We start from the raw sequence: 18,560 nt of genomic DNA, 5'->3' as shown, positions 1-18,560 counted from the left end.
TGGGCCAAAAATTTTGCCCATCCCTGGTCTAGTGCCTAGGTGCAGCCATCCCCTCCCATGGCTTTTCAGTTGTAAAACTTCCTTGGTTCCTCTCATAGTTGTACAATCCTGGTGCCCGTTCATCCCACTAACTCATTGCTGCTTGGAACCAGAGTAGATTTGGGAGAAGTAGAACTGACAACCCATTCCATACAGTCACACCCTTCCCAGCCCACCAATGAGCTGTTTATAGGGGGAGGGGCCCCTCTATATATTTCTTACTCTGAGCCTTCCTGGCACTGCAGATTCTGGCTTTCACCTACCAGGTGAAGGGCCACATAGCAAAGGAGGCCATACAGATGGAGTAGAGCAGAGGTGGGCAAACTATGGCCCATGGGACCGCCCTACCTGGGCCTTGAGCTCCTGGCTGGGGAGGCTAGTGCCCAGCCCCTCCCCTGTTGTTCCCCCTACCCCAGAGCGTCAGCTCACCATGCCACCAGCACTCTGGGGGGTAGGGCTGCGAGCTCCTGCCAGGCAGCGCGGCAGTGTGGTTGGCTCTGGCCAAGCGGGGCAGCTGCCAGTCCTACTGCTCTGAGCAGCATAGTAAGGGAGTGTGTGGGGGGGTGTTAGATAAGGGGCAGGAGGTCCTGGGGGCAGTCAGGGGACAGGGAGCAGTTGGATGGGAGGAGGTTCTGCTGGTGGTGGTCAGGGGCAGTTGGATAGGTGTGGGAGTCCCAGGGGGCAGGAGTTGGATGGGTGGGAAGTGGCGGATAGGGGCAAGTGAGTTTGGTTGGATGGGCCAGGATGGGCTTGAGGCACATGCCATTTACAGTGAGTCCACCCTTTCTGGAGCTGCCCATCTCACTCTGTGCTCTCCTTGCCCTCTGCTGACTGGCCTCACGCTCATTGCACTGTGCCCATGTGGCGGTGGATGGGTGCCTGATTCCAGAGCATTCACTGACATCTGCCTCTCAGGCCTGGATAGATCTTGCTGAGAAGCTGATGGATCAGCTGGAAGGAACAGCAGCTTTCTCTCAGGTAACAGAGACAACAGCACTCATCAACAGCCAAAAGATCCCAATGGGCCTGCAGTGCTGTTTGTATGTGGGAACTGGGGCATGTACTCTCCCTAGACCATGCAACAGGTCTGTGGCAGAGCTGGAAGTAGAACCCAGCTGTTCTGACTTCCAGACTGGTGCTCTCCCAAGTGGACCATGTTGCCATCATTAGCAGCTTTCTGTGCTGGTTAGCTGTGTAATAGTGAAGGGACTGAAGCAAGGCTAGGTAGCAGCTCATGAGCATTGTGTTCCCTGGGAGATCCCAGGCTCTGTATAGCCACCACTTCCACATTCCCAATCAGCAGATTCCTCTGGCATCTGTGAAATTCATCTTCCATGCCTGTTTGTGGGGAGGAGAGTGTTTACCATGTCCCAGCAGCTGCCTCCACCCTCCCCTTCAAAGGCATTCTTCAGCATCTTTCTGCAGACAGTTCTGGGGGTTGCCTGGTTGGCCCGAGGCTAAGCGGATGCATGTGACCAGGATCCTCTTGTGCTGAGATGGTGGCTGGGGGGAGTTCTGGCTCACCTCTCTTACCCATTCTCATGCTGCTGTGTTGCTTGATAAGTGCCAGTCACCTTAGAAACAGCAAGACACTGCTCAGATGGCCTTGAGGTGCGCAAGGCAGCAGTGCACAATTCCAGGCCTCCCACTCATAGAGCACTGGTTCCTCTAGATCCAGAAGTTAAAAATACATCCCTTTCCTTAGTGAGTGTTTCAGTGGCAAGATTGGAGCATTGTAGCCATGTGCTGCTTAGTCAAAAGTTCCCACAAGCCAGACCATTTGGGGATTTCAGTCGGGCCAGAGAGGGTGGTCAGCCAGTCAATGGGCATCAATGGAGAATCGACCACAACCTTTGGTAAATTGTTCCAATGTTTCATTTAACACCTTAGTATTAGTCTGAATTTGTTTAGCTTCAACTTCCAGGGACTGAATTGTGTTCTACCTTTCTCTGCCATAATAGTCTAAGTAACTACATGGGAAACAAATAATCAAATTACTCCTTAACCTTCTCTAATTAATATTCTGATTATTTTCTAACTTAATGGGGTCACGTGTTAACAATGTCACACACACCCCTTCGAAGGTAACTTGTCTTGGTGCACTTAAAAGCAACGAATACTAATTGAAAATATTTTACTGGAAAACTGGTTTAGGCTGTAGATTTCATAGTCAAGTAACTTCCAAAAATCTAATTTATAATGTCATTAACTCCAGAGTAGAATTACGTGACTCTGGGTTTGGCTCTGATCCTGCAAACTCATGCACATGAGTAACATTTTATGAACATGCGGTCCTTGTGGGTGTTTAGAGGCCCAGCACCTTCCCCAGGATGTGGGCAATGTGCAGAGAATGAGCTTAAAGTCAGACACTGACGAAGGGACCATTACCTGCCAGAGATGGGAGGTGGGGGTAGGGTGACATTCTGGAGAATAATCTTTGTGCCGCCAGATGCAGTCTTTGTAAAATAACAAATAACCTTAAACTCCAAAACAAAAACACCACTATTGGTTGGGCTGCACCAAGGGGGGCTTAGCAGGCTGGATATAGGGCAGGGGAACTACAACTTCCCTGATGCACTGAGGCCTGGCTGGGAGAGAATGTGATAAACATTGGGCTTCCCATGATGCACTGCAGTAGGAAAGCACTGGTAGAAGTTAGAGACTGGAGAGACTACATTTCCCATACATGCCAAACAAGCCAGATCAGGGACAACAGTCTATTCAGGGCACCAGGAAGTCCCTGGGGCATTTCACTGCTCTCCTCCCTACTTGGTGCACATATTGGAGGGCAGGGGGTGGAGATGGAAGCTGACCCATGGCCACCTCCTGCCCTGCAGCCTCCAGCAAGCCTCCCTCTGGAAACCAGAACTGCCCAGTATCCTGCCAGTAGTCTCTCCCTCTTCCAAATGCCTGCCAAGTGTCATCCCTTCACAGAAACCAGAAGTGCCAGTCTGGCCAATACCATCCCATCCCCCTAAAGCAGGTCAGTAGTGGCTGCTTTGCCTCCCCCGCAAGCCAGGAAGTGCCTCAGTTCTGGCAGTGTCATTCTCCCCTGCATATACAGGACGTGACCACCTCCTGTCATTAGTGTACCCCAGACACATCATCCTGCCTATGCTGTGAATGAAAGGGTCTTGTTCTATGCAATTGCATGGCTGGGCCAGGAATCACCTCCTCAGTGTTCCTCCTGGTAATTTTACCCACAGCTGGAGCCCATGTCTGGTTTTCTACTGTGGCCATGATTGGAGCAGCTAAGCACTTCCCAGGTACATTAGGGCTGCAGAGGAAGGGTGCCAGGGAGACCCATGGAGTCTACTCACCTTGCTTGCACAGGGAGTGGCATTTGTTTCTTACCTGATCCACGGAACTTGGTGCAAACTTTCTTAGATGCCTCCTATTGAAGCCCCTTTAGTGCGGCTCAAACACCCTCATGGCTCCATGAGGCAGAGCAGCATTATCCCCACTGAGGCAATGAGGCACAGAGATTCTGCAAGATGCCCTGAGTCATACAGCAAGTCTTAAGTAAAGACAGGCTTGTACCTAGATCACCTGGGTCTCTTTCAGGACATCCTTTCTTACATTTTTCCCAGGAGTTTTGCTCTGTACAGGTAAAGAGATGTATTTATATGAAATGACCATGAGAAAATTCATGAATCAACACATTCTTCCCAACCACAAGACAGTTTTTCAACTTGACAGAGAAAACCTGAAGTGAGAAGAATCTATGAGAAATTCTCACTTTTTCTGCAGCTCAAACGTGACAACAGAACTGCTGGTGGTGGTGTTGTAGCTCTCTTGGTCCCAGGCTATTAGAGACACAAGGTGGGTGAGTTTTTTTTATTGGACCAACTTCTGTTGGTGAAAGACAAGCTTGCAAGCTCTCAGCCCTCACCCACAGACAAGTTCTCAACATTTTGGTCTTAAAAGGGGGTGAACAATCAGATTTATGCTCCTCTCTCCCACCGTACAAGTACAGAGGCCTGTGTTTAACCTCAGAAAGGGTAAACTTGGTTGGAAGAGTCAGGGTTTCTGTGTCTCAAATGTGAACTGGAAGCAGCAGCCACCTCCTTGCTTTTCTGATGCACATTCATTAACTATGATGGGGCTCAAGCATTAGTGCTCCTTAATCAGGTTGTGTCCTTTAAACCTCCCATCCCAGCAGACAAGGTAGCAGCCTGAGCCCAGTTGATACTACGTCTGGAGAAACAATACTCTAAGCTCCCGGAGTGGGATATCTGCTAGTGCACAAACCCCTGGCTTGCACTAGGAGACATGCATCCCCCACCAAAAACTTCTTGTGGTACATCCTGCTCCTGAGTGTCCCCTTCCCCAATTGCTCTATGCCATAATCTCCCTCCACTGTGGCAGATGCCACTACATATGCTGGGCCAGAGGGTACCCCCAGGTGGACAGATACAGGTAGATGCACGAGGTAAAAACCATACTTTTTTTTATTGTTAAATCATAGAGGTATCAAAATTAAAAGAGGAAAATGACAGGGGATTTAACAGAACTATGGGGAGAGCCAGGGGTGCAGCAGGAGACAACACCATGAACACATGGACGGGCAGTGAGAAGGAGGCTGGGGAGGGGCCAGTGACAGGCTCAATCTCAGGTGGGCGCCTTGCTGGGAGGGGTTACGCCAGTGGCTTAGGAGTCATCTTCACCATTGGCACTGTCTCTGTCGTCCTCTCCTTCCTCCGCCTCCTTCTCGTCACCCTTGATGGATTCCAGCTGAGAGAGAGGGGACAGGAAGGGATTAGCTACAGTGACACCCACTCTGCCCTGGCTCTCTCTGGCTTCAGGGTTCATACCTGGTCATCCCCTCGATCCTCATTATCGTCATCGTCCAGCAGGTCCCCCTCCTCAGCAGAGTCGTCTGCCCCAGCCTCAGACTCCATCTTCACGTTGCTCTCCTCCTTCTTCATGGAGCTGCTGCTCTGCTCCTCCTCAGACTTCTCATTCTTCATCTCTAAAGGGGGTGAGGATGGGTGTAAGGAAAAACACTGCCCCAGGGCCTTGTGCCCACCCCCCATCCAGGGAGCTGAAGCTGCCCTGAACAAAGCACACTCCATGGAGGGGGACATTCTCCCAACCCTGCCACAGCTCCACACCCAGGACAAACCAACATGGGTCCCTCGAGAGAGCCCCACGCCCTTCTCCACCCCCCCTCTCACCCGTCTGTTTACTTTGATCCTTCTCAATCTTTTCCAGGCTCTCCAACAGCGAATCCACTTTCTGTTTGATCTGGGTCAGCTCCTTCTTAATGGTCTGGATGTCATCACCTTTCACTGAAACCCAAGAGAAGCAGGGGACTGATTGACACTAGGACCCATCCCAACAAGGTACAGGCTACAACCCCAACTCTGGAATGCAGGGCCCTTAGACCCCACACTGGCAAGAAGGGTAAGTTAGTATCAGTACACACTACTCAAGGTGGGTCTGACATAGGGTGACCAGATTTAACGGGTAAAATATTGGGACACATAGGGGAAGCAAATAAATAAATAAATAAAATAATTTTTAAAAAAAACCACACACGCAAGAGCAGCCAAAGCTGCAATATCGGGACAAATGGCGTCCCGACCGTGCATCAGTCGGAACGCGGGACAAAGACCTAAAAATCGGGACAGTCCCGATTTTAACAGGACATCTGGTCACCCTAGTCTGGCACCCGCAGCCCGTCTGACCCCGCCCCAGGCCCCTGAAGTCAGCACTGCAGGCTCCGACACGTACATTTACCAGACTTGGAGGATGATCCTCGCTGACCACTCTTGGAATTAAAGCCACTCTTGCCTCGGCGAGAGGTGTTGCCAGAGACACGCTGGCGTTTGGAAGGCACCACAGCCCGGGCGATGGGGGGAGGTGGGGGCACACGTGCGGGGTAGCTGTACATCCTAGGAGCAGGAGGAAAACAGTGACCCCCAAGCAACAGGACCTCCACGCACCCACCTGCACACTGAGCTGCAGAGTGTTACAGGTTTCAGAGTAACAACCGTGTTAGTCTGTATTCGCAAAAAGAAAAGGAGGACTTGTGGCACCTTAGAGACTAACCAATTTATTTGAGCATGAGCTTTCGTGAGCTATAGCTCACTTCATCGGATGCATACTGTGGAAAGTATAGAAGATCTTTTATACACACAAAGCATGAAAAAATGGGTGTTTACCACTACAAAAAATTTTCTTGGAGAGTGGGGTGGGGGGAGAGAAAACCTTTTGTAGTGGTAAATACCCATTTTTTCATGCTTTGTGTGTATAAAAGATCTTCTGTACTTTCCACGGTATGCATCCGATGAAGTGAGCTGTAGCTCACGAAAGCTTACGCTCAAATAGAGTGTTACAGTGGCATCTACGCCCCCTGAGAGATTGTGTGTGCAGTGTTAAAGCTTAGTGTCATCCTCCCAGGACACTCAACGTACCTGTCATAGTAATCCCGCTGGAAATCATAGTCCAGGTCGAAGGAGGACCTGGAAGAGAAAGCCCATGAGACATGGTCAGGATGGGCAGATAGCCGGGGGGGGGGGGGGGGGGAGAGAAGAAGGAGGAGATGATGGTGAGGAGGGACCCTGCTGAGGAAGTGGAGAAAGAGGTGCTGCTGCACCGAACCTGCTCCTCATGGAGGGAGATAGGACCCAGAAGCCCAGCCTAAGGGACTCACTGGCTTCTGAGTGCAAGTTATACACACACAAGGAGCCATGCTGCAGGAGGGAGGGGTAGCTTTGCTAAGCAAACCCACCAGCACCTGTCTCTCCAGCTAGCCTGCTACCCAGGGCCACGTGAGATGAGCTGGGACGGGCCTGGGCAGGACCTCCCACACCCAGGGAGCCACAGCAATTCACACACTTGGGGCAGGGGCCTAGGCAGCCCGAGACACCCAAGGGAGGCATCTAATGTGCAGCCACTTCCTGACATCCCTCCCCACCTCTGGGAGACAGAAAGAGACAGAGAGAAGAAGTGCCCACGCAGGGCATGAACGCGATATAAAAAACATAAGGGTCCCGACCTGACTAGAGGGGACGGAGAAGGTGGTGCAGCTACTGACCCGTACATCTCCGCTGCCGACCGCTTCACGCCCGCCTTGCCCCGGTTCACCTTTGGCTCAGCCGCCAGGTTGATGTCTGAGAGAGAAGCAGACATATGCTGAGCAGACACCCCTACTCCTCATTGGTGTGAGGAACTAAACACTTCAACTGACTGGAGCCAGGCCCACAGGGGACAGCTCCTGGATCAGAGCCGCTCTCCCCCACTGGAGTGCTAGCTCTGACCAGTGCAGCTCACAGGCATGAAGTGATAGCATGATCCATGTCCCTCTCCAGCACAACTCAGTACCCAGTCCCACCAAACGGGCCATGGGGAACAGCTGGCAGTGGGGAAGCAGACACACACCACAGGGGCCAAGCAATGGGAAGGCTCCCCACACATGCAAGGCTTGCCCAGAGAAAATTCCCAACTGCAGACTGTGATTACAGTTTATCCAGCTTGCAACAGGGCCTGTGTGTGTCAGTGACCCGGCCAAGCACTGGCAACAGGGAAAGGGGCAGACTGCATAATGGGTGCCTCAGTCTCCACAGAGCCCCACAGACACCCTCCGATTCACACCCCTGTGCCCAAGACCTCTTGAGCATCATACCCACCTCCCTTGACAGATCAGCACTAGGTCACTGTTGGCTGCTGGCCAGTGCCTCTAACAGCTTCTGAGATAAACCTGAGCCCTGGTGGAAGAGGCAGCGGCATCTCTTGTATCAGAGATCTGCAGAGGGTCAGAAACCTGCCACTCTGGGAACCCCCCCATCCCAGCTCCCGACCCACCCCCATCTATTCCATGTTCACATTTCTCCTGCTCCCTCCTAGCTCCTGTGACTAGGTGCTGCAGGGGGGCACCTCAACAGCTGAACAACTAGCTAGGGTGGGAGTGTTGGGTGAAGCTCTCACAGAACCTGGCTGGTGATCAGCTTATCCTCTGCAGTGCGCGCAGATGGGGCAGGAGGCACAACTTGGGGACACCCACCAAGGGTCTGGCCAGCAATCTCCCTGGTATGGTACGGTAGGTTTAGGGCAGGCAGGAGGTGCTCACCTGGGACCAGGCCAATGCTATCCCTGACATCTCCCGGGTATGCGAGGCTGGGGGACTGTCTGGTCTGGGTTAGGGATGCAGCCAGGAGACGCTCACCTAGGACTTTGCCTGTGCTAACCCCGTGATACTCCTCACTGTGCATGAAGAGGTGTCTGATCTGAGTTAGGGATGCAGCCAGGAGGCGCTCACCTAGAACCTGGCCTGCGATCATCCGGCCATCCTCCCCGGCCACAGCAGCGCGGGCATTCCGCTCGTTGACGTACTGCACGAAGGCAAAGCCCTTGTGCACAGAGCAGCCCACAATTTTGCCATACTTGGAGAAGATAGCCTCCACATCAGACTTCTTCACCACCAGTGTGTTGAGATTCCCGATGAATACACGCGAGTTCATGGAGCGTGGGTCTGTTTTGTTGGTGACGTTGCTGGCCATGTCTCACACGCAGCACAGACCTGCTGGGGTGGGGAAAGCTGGTCAGAGGGACAGTCACAGGAATGACCACACCCCATCTCCCTGCATCTCAGAGCCAGGTCCCATCTCCACTGCCTTCCATCCAGGCATCCAAGTTCTTTATGAAAAGGGACCGCGATCTCAGAACCTCCAGTCACAACACGAGGCACACAATTAGACTTGGGCGAGCAATTGGAAGGCTTGGTCATGGCTACACAGTGATCCGGGAACAGACAGATCCACCCCCTTTTAGAATTACCATTGTACAAGGCACTGATGAGAGCCCATTTGGAATACGGTGTGCAATTCCGGTCTCCCATGTTTAAGAAAGATGCATTCAAACTGGAACAGGTCCAGAGAAAGCCTGCTAGGATGATCAGAGGAATGGAGAACCTACCTTATGAGGGGAAACTTAAGGAGCTTGCCTCATTTAGCCTAACAAAGTAAAGGCTGAGGGGAGATGTGACTGATCTCTATAAATACATCAGAGGGATAAACACCAGGGAGGAAGAGGAGTTATTTTAGTTAAGAGCCAATGTAGTTAAGAGCCACAAGAACAAATGGATATAAACTGGCCATCAACAAGTTTAGGCTTGAAATGAGAGACAGGTTTGTAACCATCATAGGATTGAAGTTCTGGAAGACCATAAGAATGGCCATACTGGGTCAGATCAAAGGACCATCTAGCCCAGTATCCTGTTTTCCGACAGTGGCCAATGCTAGGTGCCCCAGAGAGAATGAACAGAACAAGTAATCAGCAAGTGATCCATCCCCTGTCACCCATTCCCAGCTTCTGGCAAACAGAGGGTAGGGACACCATCCCTGCCCATCCTGGCTAATAGCCATTGATGGACCTATCCATGAATCTATCTAGTTCTTTTTTGAATCCTGTTACAGTCTTGGCATTTACAACATCCTCTGGCAAGGAGTTCCACAAGTTGACTGTGCATTGTGTGAAAAAATACTTCCTTTTGTTTTAAACCTGCTGCCTATTAATTTCATTTGGTGGTCCCTAGTTCTTGTGTTATGAGGAGTAAATAACACTTCCTTATTTACTTTCTCCACACCAGTAATGATTTTATAGACATCTATCATATCCCCCCCTTAGTCGTCTCTTTTCCAAGCTGAAAAGTCCCTGTTTTATTAATCTCTCCTCATACAGCAGCTGTTCCAAACCCCTAATCATTTTTGTTGCCCTTTTCTAAACCTTTTCCAAGTCCAATATATATTTTTTGAGATGGGGCGACCACATCTGCATGCAGTATACAAGATGTGGGTGTACCATGGATTTATATAGAAGAAATATATTTTCTGTCTTATCTACCCTTTCTTAATGATTCCCAACATTCTGTTTGCTTTTTTGACTGCCACTGCACATTGAGTGGATGTTTTCAGGGAACTATCCAAAATGACTCCAAGACCCCTTGCCAAGGGGAGAAGTGGAGGCAAAAAACCACTAATTTGTTTCAAGACCGAATTTTACAAGTTTATGGAAGGGATGATATAAGGCTGCCTAAAATGGCAAAAGGTCCATCTGTGACTTCTATTAGCAAATATCCCCAACAGTCAAAAATGAAACACTAGATGGGAAGGGCTGAGTTACTAGAGAGAGTTCTTTCCCAGGTGTCTGCCTGGTGGATCTTGCCCACATGCTCAGAGTCTAAACGCCACATTTGGGGTCAGGAAGTAATGTCCCCCCAGAACAGACTGGCAGAGACCGGGCGGGGAGGAGGGGTTCACCTTCCTCTGCAATGTGGAACACGGGCCATTTGATAGTTTCAACTACAGTAAATGGTGGCTTCTCTGTAACTTGAAGTCTTTAAATCAAGATTTGAGAACTTCAGTAACTCAGCCAGAGGTTACGGGCCTATTACAGGAACATATGGGTGAGATTCTGTAGCCTGATGCGCACGAGGTCAAGCTAGATCATCATTTTCTGTCCTTCAAGTGTATGAGTAACACTTTGTATACAAGCCCCCAGAGCATCTGTGCCTGCAGAAGAGACTGCAATACCTACAGAGAAGAGATGCCCAACACCTAGCCCTAGGCACCTGCCTAGCTCTCCAACTTTTCCTGACCCTGGAATACAGCCAGTGTCAGATCCAGTCACATAGTGCTCTGTCTGGCCCAGAATCACCTGGCAGCAGCCACCACCTCAGAGGAAGGGCTAAGAAACCCTGCAGCAGGCAATTTCCCCCCAACCCCCTCAGTTAGGAGTCAATTCAGGGTCGGAAGGAGGAAAGCTTAGATTCCTTCCACCCTTGGTTTTAGGTTGGGATTTCCAAAAGGAGCCTAGGAGTTTGGGACATGGGCAATAGCCCCCCACAGTACTTTTGGCTATCCCAGCCTTAACCCTGGCTAATGGAACTCTGGATGCACATGCCCAATCTGCCTGAACCCTACCAACCTCTTGGCCTCCTCAACGCCACCATGTGATGGGGAGTTCCACTGGCTATGTGTCCATGGCATGAAACTATTTCCTTTTTGGCAGCAGCATAGAATCACAGAATATCAGGGTTGGAAGGGACCTCAGGAGGTCATCTAGTCCAACCCACTGCTCAAAAGCAGGACCCATACCCAATTAAATCATCCCAGCCAGGGCTTTGTCAAGCCTGACCTTAAAAACTTCTAAGGAAGGAGATTCCACCACCTCCCTAGGCAACGCATTCCAGTGTTTCACCACCCTCCTAGTGAAAAAGTTTTTCCTAATATCCAACCTAAACCTCCCCCCCTGCAACTTGGGACCATTACTCCTTGTCCTGTCCTCTTCCACCACTGAGAACAGTCTAGAACCATACTCCCTGGAACTACCTCTCACATAGTTGAAAGCAGCTATCAAATCCCCCCTCATTCTTCTCTTCTGCAGACTAAACAATCCCAGTTCCCTCAGCCTCTCCTCATAAGTCATGTGTTCCAGACCCCTAATCATTTTTGTTGTCCTTCGCTGGACTCTCTCCAATTTATCCACATCCTTCTTGTAGTGTGGGGCCCAAAACTGGACACAGTACTCCAGATGAGGCCTCACCAAAGTCGAATAGAGGGGAACGATCACGTCCCTCGATCTGCTCGCTATGCCCCTACTTATACATCCCAAAATGCCATTGGCCTTCTTGGCAACAAGGGCACACTGCTGGCTCATATCCAGCTTCTCGTCCACTGTCACCCCTAGGTCCTTTTCCGCAGAACTGCTGCCTAGCTATTCGGTCCCTAGTCTGTAGCTGTGCATTGGGTTCTTCCGTCCTAAGTGCAGGACCCTGCACTTATCCTTATTGAACCTCATCAGATTTCTTTTGGCCCAATCCTCCAATTTGTCTAGGTCCCTCAGTATCCTATCCCTGCCCTCCAGCGTATCTACCGCTCCTCCCAGTTTAGTATCATCCGCAAATTTGCTGAGAGTGCAATCCACACCATCCTCCAGCACACTAACTGCCTTTCCATTTCATTAATTCTGCCCTTTGTTCTGTAATGCGGCTGCAAATACCAGGATCCGATCTATCACCCGTTGTTGTGTAACCCTCCATTCTCTAAGAGGAGCCGTCCCAATCTCTTTGCGAAGCAGACAGGCTGGATGGGAATGAGAAGCCCTATCTTGGCTCACGTGGACCCTGGATCCTTTCTTCCTGAGGCCATTTCCAAACTGGGAGTGGTGAGGGGTTGGACTCATGCAGATCCTGCCTTGTGCTCCACACCAGCCAACTCAGAAGGAGGCAGAGTGACCTTCCCTGGGTCACCCAGCAACACAGGGGCTCACCTGAGACCCAAGCACTTCACCAAGTGCTCTCCCTCCCTGATATTCTTTGCATGCCTTCCCAGCCACCCTACAGACAACAAGCCTTTCATGAAAGAGCAATGACTTGTCCCATCTGAAGGGGGTGTTCAACCCCCTTCTGCACAGAATACGATGGGCCTAGGGCAGCATACAGGCACTGTACATCACGAGTAGGAGGCAGGGATCAGCATGGGGGCAATGCTGCACAACATGGAGATGGAGTGCAGCTTTGTTTCCACTTGCCTCTGATGAAGGGGATGCTCTTTCATGGACCTGCTGGGGGCTGGGAGGGGAAGGGAACAGAGGTCTGGAAGACTTCTTGAGAACTGTCCCCCATCTCTCAGAATGGCATTCACCCTTTACACTCAGCCCTGCTGCACAGAAGATTGTTGCCCTCCACACCCAAACACAGCCCCACACCCCAAAAGGTCAAAGCATTGGGGGCTGGTGAGATTAACACACCTGCATTTCAACAGGCCAGACTGAGCACCTGCCAGGAGCTCAAGGACCATACAACAAACATGGTGCCACTGACAGTCCCTGCTACAGAAGCCCTTGGACTAAAATAGCAGGGGCAGCTGCAAGTCAGGATTGAGGGACCTCAGCAGAGCTTGGTGAGGACTCCAGGACTTGAGAGCATGTCACTGAATGGTGAGTCAGCATGCTCCATCCCCAGAGGTGGTTCAACCCCCTGCTGCTTCTGCACATACCAACCACAGACAAGAAAAGGGAGAACAACCTACGTACAGCTCTAGGGAGACCCCATCTGGGACCTGGCACTCAGGTCCAACACTCTTAAACACAAAGGCCTCTGGTCCCAGAGCAGGGACGGGAGAGTACCTCTATACACAAGTCCAGAAGATCCCACCTGGGATCCTGTGCTCAGCTCCAGGCTCCTCACTGAAAGGGACATCTGAGGAGAGCAGCAGAAAGGTTCATCGATGCTGGAAGGCTGCACGTCTGGGGGAGCTGAGCCTGACAAGTTGTGTGTTGAGAACAGGATTTACATGGCTTCCCTTCCCCTGTCTCTCTCAAACCCAGAACTCTTCTTGTGACGCAGCTTGTGGAGGTGGAAATGTGACCACACTTATCAGCCGTGATAACCAAGCAGGCTGTCTTTCCCCTCCCACCACCAGAGCCACATGACCATGTCCCTTGCCATGGCAAAACCCCCCGCCCCCTGCACCTCTGCTAATGCACGTCTCTGCAGCAAGCTAACCTTGGACCATGCCTAAGACACAACATTGGCACACACAACAATGCCTCCTCCATGCCAGGGCCTTTAATTCTGGCTGCTGAAGCTTGCAATAAAACCTATTGGCCCTCACACCTCTTACCATGGCCCAGGATGGATTTGTATCTGCGCCGCACGTGGTACCACCAGCTGCCGCTGCTGCTCCGGGCTGGGTGTCCATGTCGTTGTGGTGGGTTGTTTGTGAGGGAAGGACGGCGTAGAGGAAGAGCGGGAGGAGGGTTTGGGGGTCAAAGGAGGAGAGGGGCTGTTTGGGGAAGGGCCATCGCTATCAGGAGCGATAAGCACCACAGATATCATATTGCAGCAACAGTTTAAAAATTGTACAAATGAAAGATTAAAAATAAAAAATAAAAAAATAAAAAAAAATACAGACTTCCAGAGATGTTCTAAAACAATTCAGGAGAAACCAGGTCCCACTCTCAGCAGCCAGGCAGTCAGGGGGGAAAAAAAAGAGTTAGCGTGATCAATCCACTTTAAAAATTTAAAAACCTTCCACAGTCAGGAACACTCAGAAAAACTCGATTTCATCCGGTTAAAAATCAGCAGTGTCATTATCATCACCATCAGCAACATATCAGCATAGTCAAGTCATCAGCATTATAGTAGTATAATAGTAATAGCAACTAGCAACAACAATAAAAAGGAAATCAGTGGAAAGGCAGGAAAAATGGAAAAAAAAATTGGAATAACTTACTGTAGCTGAAGATCAAAAAAATCTCACTGTAAAAAAACAAAAATAAAAATAGCCCAGATTAGAAAAACGGGAGGTGCCAAAACGTCAAGTCAGCAACGATCATTTCTGTTCTCTCCCTCTCTCTCTCTCCGTTCCAGCTCAGTTACCACAGAACCGCCTGGGGAGAGCTCTCGGTAGGAGACAATCACAGCCCTTTGCACATCATCATTTCACTCTAAAAATACCCGAGGAGAGGTCAGCTTATGAGGGGCGAAAAGGCTCCTCACCTACCCCAGCTGCTGCAGAAAAAATAGAGATAGAGACTTTAAAAATTACATCTTAAATCCAGCTCCGGTTTGGCGCAGGGAGCGCTAGGCCACGGGGACACCGTTAAAATGGCTCTATAAAATTGGGAGGTGTGCATGTGTGGGGAGGGGGGGTTAAAACGAAGCTGAGCTCCAGTGAGAAGGGATGGGGTTTCGCCTCGCTGCCCTGTGAAAGGAGAAGGGACAGATTGAGTCAGGGTTCCTCAGAAACACTGCACGCATCTCCCATTCGCCCGCCAAGAGACCTGCCTACCTCCCAGGGGGCCCCAAGCTCACAGCTGCCCTAGTTCAGTTAGGGCTCTGGGTACGATGAAACTCTGTCTCTATCTTAATATCTCTGCTTCCCCCTGTCACCAAGGAAGCAGCTCAAATGACTTGTGAGTACACAGATATCTGTGAGCTTGTGGCAGGAGGCAGCTTCAAGTGGAGGTGCATCATGTTCACACACCATGAGACAATGAGGGCGAAGGGAAGGAGAACATATATACGCTAAAAGAAAAGGAGTACTTGTGGCACCTTAGAGACTAACCAATTTATTTGAGCATGAGCTTTCGTGAGCTACAGCTCACTTCATCGGATGCATACGCTGGAGCCAACCCTGACAGAGGATGGGGAGAGGAACCTGCAAGTCAGTTAACTGGAACTCCAGGAATGTGGGGGGTTTGAGGCACCACATCCTTTTGGGGTTGGAAGAAAATATCCCCTTCCCCTCCCTGTCAGGTATTACGGAAGGTGGCTTGTTACTGGAAAAGGGGATGAGACTGCCTTCTCTCTCTCTCTGAAGAGACCAGCATTAGATATAGCTGGAGATGGGATACCAGGCTAGGTGGGCTCACTGCCCTGTGGCCCTAGGAGCCGTGGATATGATGTGAAAGAGATACCTGTCTACATGGGCCCATCTATCTGATCCAGCATGGATGGGGAGGATCCCAGGGTAGATGGGCTCATTACCACACTGGTTCAGAACACAGACAAAGTGGATTAGATGTGAAGAAGTGTAGTGGGGGGAGACATTGGGAAAGGAAGTGTCCTGTGCCTTTAGTATACACTGCCACCACATGCTCCCCTGGCATGGTTCAGGGACAGCCTGAACTGCAGGGTCCGCATTACCCCAGTATAAGTCACATTGTAAGTCACTCTCTCCTTCAAACCATCTCTGATCACTAGGAATAAGGCAGAGTCCCACCCTACAGCATAGGGGAACAGGATCCTCTCACTCTCACCTATTGCTATGTTTATTATTACAATCATTAGAATACCAGGTTTGGAAGGGACCTCAGGAGGTCATCTAGTCCAACCCCCTGCTCAAAGCAGGACCAATCCCCAAATTTTACCCCAAATCCCAAATGGCCCCCTCAAGGATTGAACTCACAACCCTGGGTTTAGCAGGCCAATGCTCAAACCACTGAGCTATCCCTCCCTCCCCCATAACAAGAATATCTACACGAGGCCATGCCTCTAGGATTTGAGCTCCACAGGTTGTTTCCCCAGCCTGCTGTCACCCCAGAGAGGTGGTGTGATAGTGAGGAGGCTGACACTGTCCAGTTTGGAGTCACAACAGACACCAAATGCCTGCTGTTTCACACAAAGTTTGGTTAGATGGTACCTCCCATGTAGACACAGACACAGCCCAGATTCGCATCAGCTGTCCAAATCCCTGCAGTGATGTTTGTGCCCAGGGACCATTTACAGACACTTCTTGAACCAGAGATAAGGGGGCTAGCTGCCCCTCCCGGAAGGGGTCTGAATGTGTGGCCCATCCCTGCCATGGGAGTACCATCACAAGTGACCCAAACAAGGTGTATGTGTTGCAGAGTATATGTACCAGCCGACCCTGACCATGGAGGCAGTCTGTGCACCCTCATGCAAACCCCCCCCCCCGACCACCACAGGCACATCTGGGCTCCCCCCATTCTGACATCCTGGGGGAAGGAGACGGCAGCCCAGCCCAGACATCCCTCCCACCAACCTCCAGGTCTCGGCCATCTCAGCCACCGGAGTCAGCACAAAGGGGGATGCATGTGGGGTTAGCCCTCCTCCCCCGCCCCCATTTTGGTCTCTTCCAAAGGGGCAGGACAGAGTTACTCACTAGGACGTGCCATTCTCCACCCCCCGGGGGGGGGCAGGAGCAGGATATTTACACTGCCAGTTTTCCCGACCCCCCCCGCATCCTGATCTCCGAGTTCTAGGGAACAAACAGATTTTCTGTTTCGGCAGCGCCATTACCCGCCCCGGCAGAAGAAAAAAATCTCTCCCCTGGAACAGACCATTAGATCATCCCCATTTCCGGCATTGGCCTTCCCCCCAAAAGTGTAGATTTCCCTCCCCGGGGCCGCACCATTACCGGAGGAGGGGGGCGCAAGATGTCGTCCCACCCACAATTACCGGAGAGAAATGTGTGGTATGTCCCTCCAGCCCCTCAGCATTACCGGGAGAGGGGCAAGATATCCTCCCACCCACTATTTCTGGAGAAGAATGTGTCGTCCCCGCCCCATTACCCGGGGAGGAGACTGTGTGTGTCGTGTCGTCCCCGCCGCCCCCGCTCCAGGGCCACGCCATTCCCCCGGGGAAGGGGGGGATATGTGTGTCGAGCCCCAGCCCCCACCATCAGCGGCCGGAGAGATGCCCCCGCCCCTCCCGGGGCAGGACCGCACCATTAACCCTCAGGAAAGGCTCCCGAGCGACTCACTCACCGCTAGACCCCAATACGGCTCCGCGTCACTCTCACTATCTCTCCGCAGCCACCCCACTCCGAGCTCCTCACAAAATGGCGTCCACTCCACCCTCTGTGCCGCGCAGCCCGGACTAATCTGTGCCCGCCCCCTTCACGCCCCCATTGGAGGGCGGGAAACCCCTTTCTCAGCAGTAATTGGCAAGTATGGAAGTCGAACAGAATATTGGCCAATGAGAGCAAAGAGGATGAGGGCGAGGCCAGGAGTGGGCTTTGCCCCTTTTTCCTACATGGGAAGGAGACTAAGATAACGATTGGCTGAAGAACGTGTCACTCCCCGACCCTGCTCCAACTTTCCACTCTGACTGGCCTGTCATTCCCCCCTCCCACCGTCCCTATAACAATTTTCCTTTCTGATTGGTTGAACAACTCATCAGAACTCGCCCTAGCCTATGGACCTCTGTGATTGGTTCAAGGTATTTTTTAGCGCACAACCGCTCTGCTTTTATCCTCATTGGTTGGCTGCCATATCTGTCACGTTCAAGTTTTATAAGCTGCAGTCGAGGAAGAGGCGGAATCAACTGTGTCTGATTGACTGAAAGAGCTCCATGTCGGCGGAATTGCATCCGGGGCCTGCGCCCTGACGCCTTCCCATTGGTCATCGTGGGGATGATGACGACTCTGTTTCCTCGCGTTGTCATTGGTGAGCGAAGGTTCTCGCGATCCTGCGGTGGGATCGGCTAGTGGCTAAAGCGCGGGAGCGGGTAGGTCGTGCTTCCGCCAATCAGCGCCGGACCGCTGCCGTCCCGTAACGGCGATTGGCCGTTTTGAAACGGACCCTCTTAAATCAAGCACAGACAGAGGCCGTTTCTGGGGTCGGGTGGGGCCAGAAAGGGATGGAGCTGGGAGGCCATGAGCGACAGTGGCGGGGCAGAGGGCTAGGGGCTGAGATAGAGCCGGACGGGAGGGGCAATGGGCTGAGGGGGCGGGGCCGAGGTGGGAAGAGCCAGACGTCCACTCCGTCAGGGCCCGGCTCTGAGCGGTCTGGTCTTGGGGTGCAGACCCCTCCCCACGTAGAAGGGTAGGACTGGAAGGGGCCTGGAGAGGTCGTCTAGTCTAGTCCCCGCACTCCTGGCAGGACTAAGTATTCTCTAGACCAGTTCTGACAGGGGCTTGTCCAACCTGCTCTTACAAATCCCCAAAAATGGAGTTCCCACAACCTCCCTGGGCAACTTATTCCAGCGCCTAACCACCCTGACAGGAATTTTTTCATAATGTCTAACCTGAACCTCCCTTGCTGCACTT

The 18,560-nt window shown here is 51.6% G+C and overlaps 1 protein-coding gene across 8 annotated transcripts; it reads right to left on the bottom strand.

Moving 5' to 3' along the window:
* Positions 1-4,472: 4,472 nt before the first annotated feature.
* Positions 4,473-17,409, bottom strand: HNRNPC (heterogeneous nuclear ribonucleoprotein C). 8 transcript variants are annotated; one of them, XM_075118988.1, is made up of 10 exons: positions 17,278-17,408; positions 14,595-14,750; positions 14,280-14,305; positions 8,303-8,566; positions 7,043-7,157; positions 6,459-6,506; positions 5,776-5,936; positions 5,217-5,330; positions 4,854-5,011; positions 4,473-4,773 (listed from the first exon to the last, which is right to left on the bottom strand). In XM_075118988.1, exons 4-10 carry the CDS (start codon positions 8,541-8,543, stop codon positions 4,690-4,692), a joined length of 921 nt encoding a protein of 306 aa, XP_074975089.1. In that variant the 5' UTR covers positions 8,544-8,566; positions 14,280-14,305; positions 14,595-14,750; positions 17,278-17,408; the 3' UTR covers positions 4,473-4,689. The 8 variants fall into 8 exon arrangements, with proteins under 8 accessions (XP_074975089.1, XP_074975091.1, XP_074975088.1 ...); XM_075118990.1 differs by having other exon boundaries at positions 8,303-8,563; XM_075118987.1 differs by lacking the exon at positions 14,595-14,750 and having other exon boundaries at positions 17,278-17,409.
* Between the last annotated feature and the right edge of the window lie 1,151 nt (positions 17,410-18,560).

The sequence above is a fragment of the Caretta caretta genome, chromosome 13, assembly GCF_965140235.1.
Source record: "Caretta caretta isolate rCarCar2 chromosome 13, rCarCar1.hap1, whole genome shotgun sequence".
Classification (NCBI taxonomy): Eukaryota; Metazoa; Chordata; order Testudines; family Cheloniidae; genus Caretta; species Caretta caretta.
This window is presented reverse-complemented; position numbering and strand designations above follow the sequence as displayed.

Excerpts from the sequence above, each read along its gene's own strand:
- HNRNPC (XM_075118987.1), bottom strand. The coding sequence starts at position 8,543 with ATGGCCAGCAACGTCACCAACAAAACAGACCCACGCTCCATGAACTCG. Across the intron at positions 6,507-7,042 it reads TCTCCGTCCCCTCTAGTCAG|GTCCTCCTTCGACCTGGACT; the intron begins GTCGGGACCCTT and ends TTTCTCTTCCAG. Across the intron at positions 4,774-4,853 it reads AGGATCGAGGGGATGACCAG|CTGGAATCCATCAAGGGTGA; the intron begins GTATGAACCCTG and ends CCTCTCTCTCAG.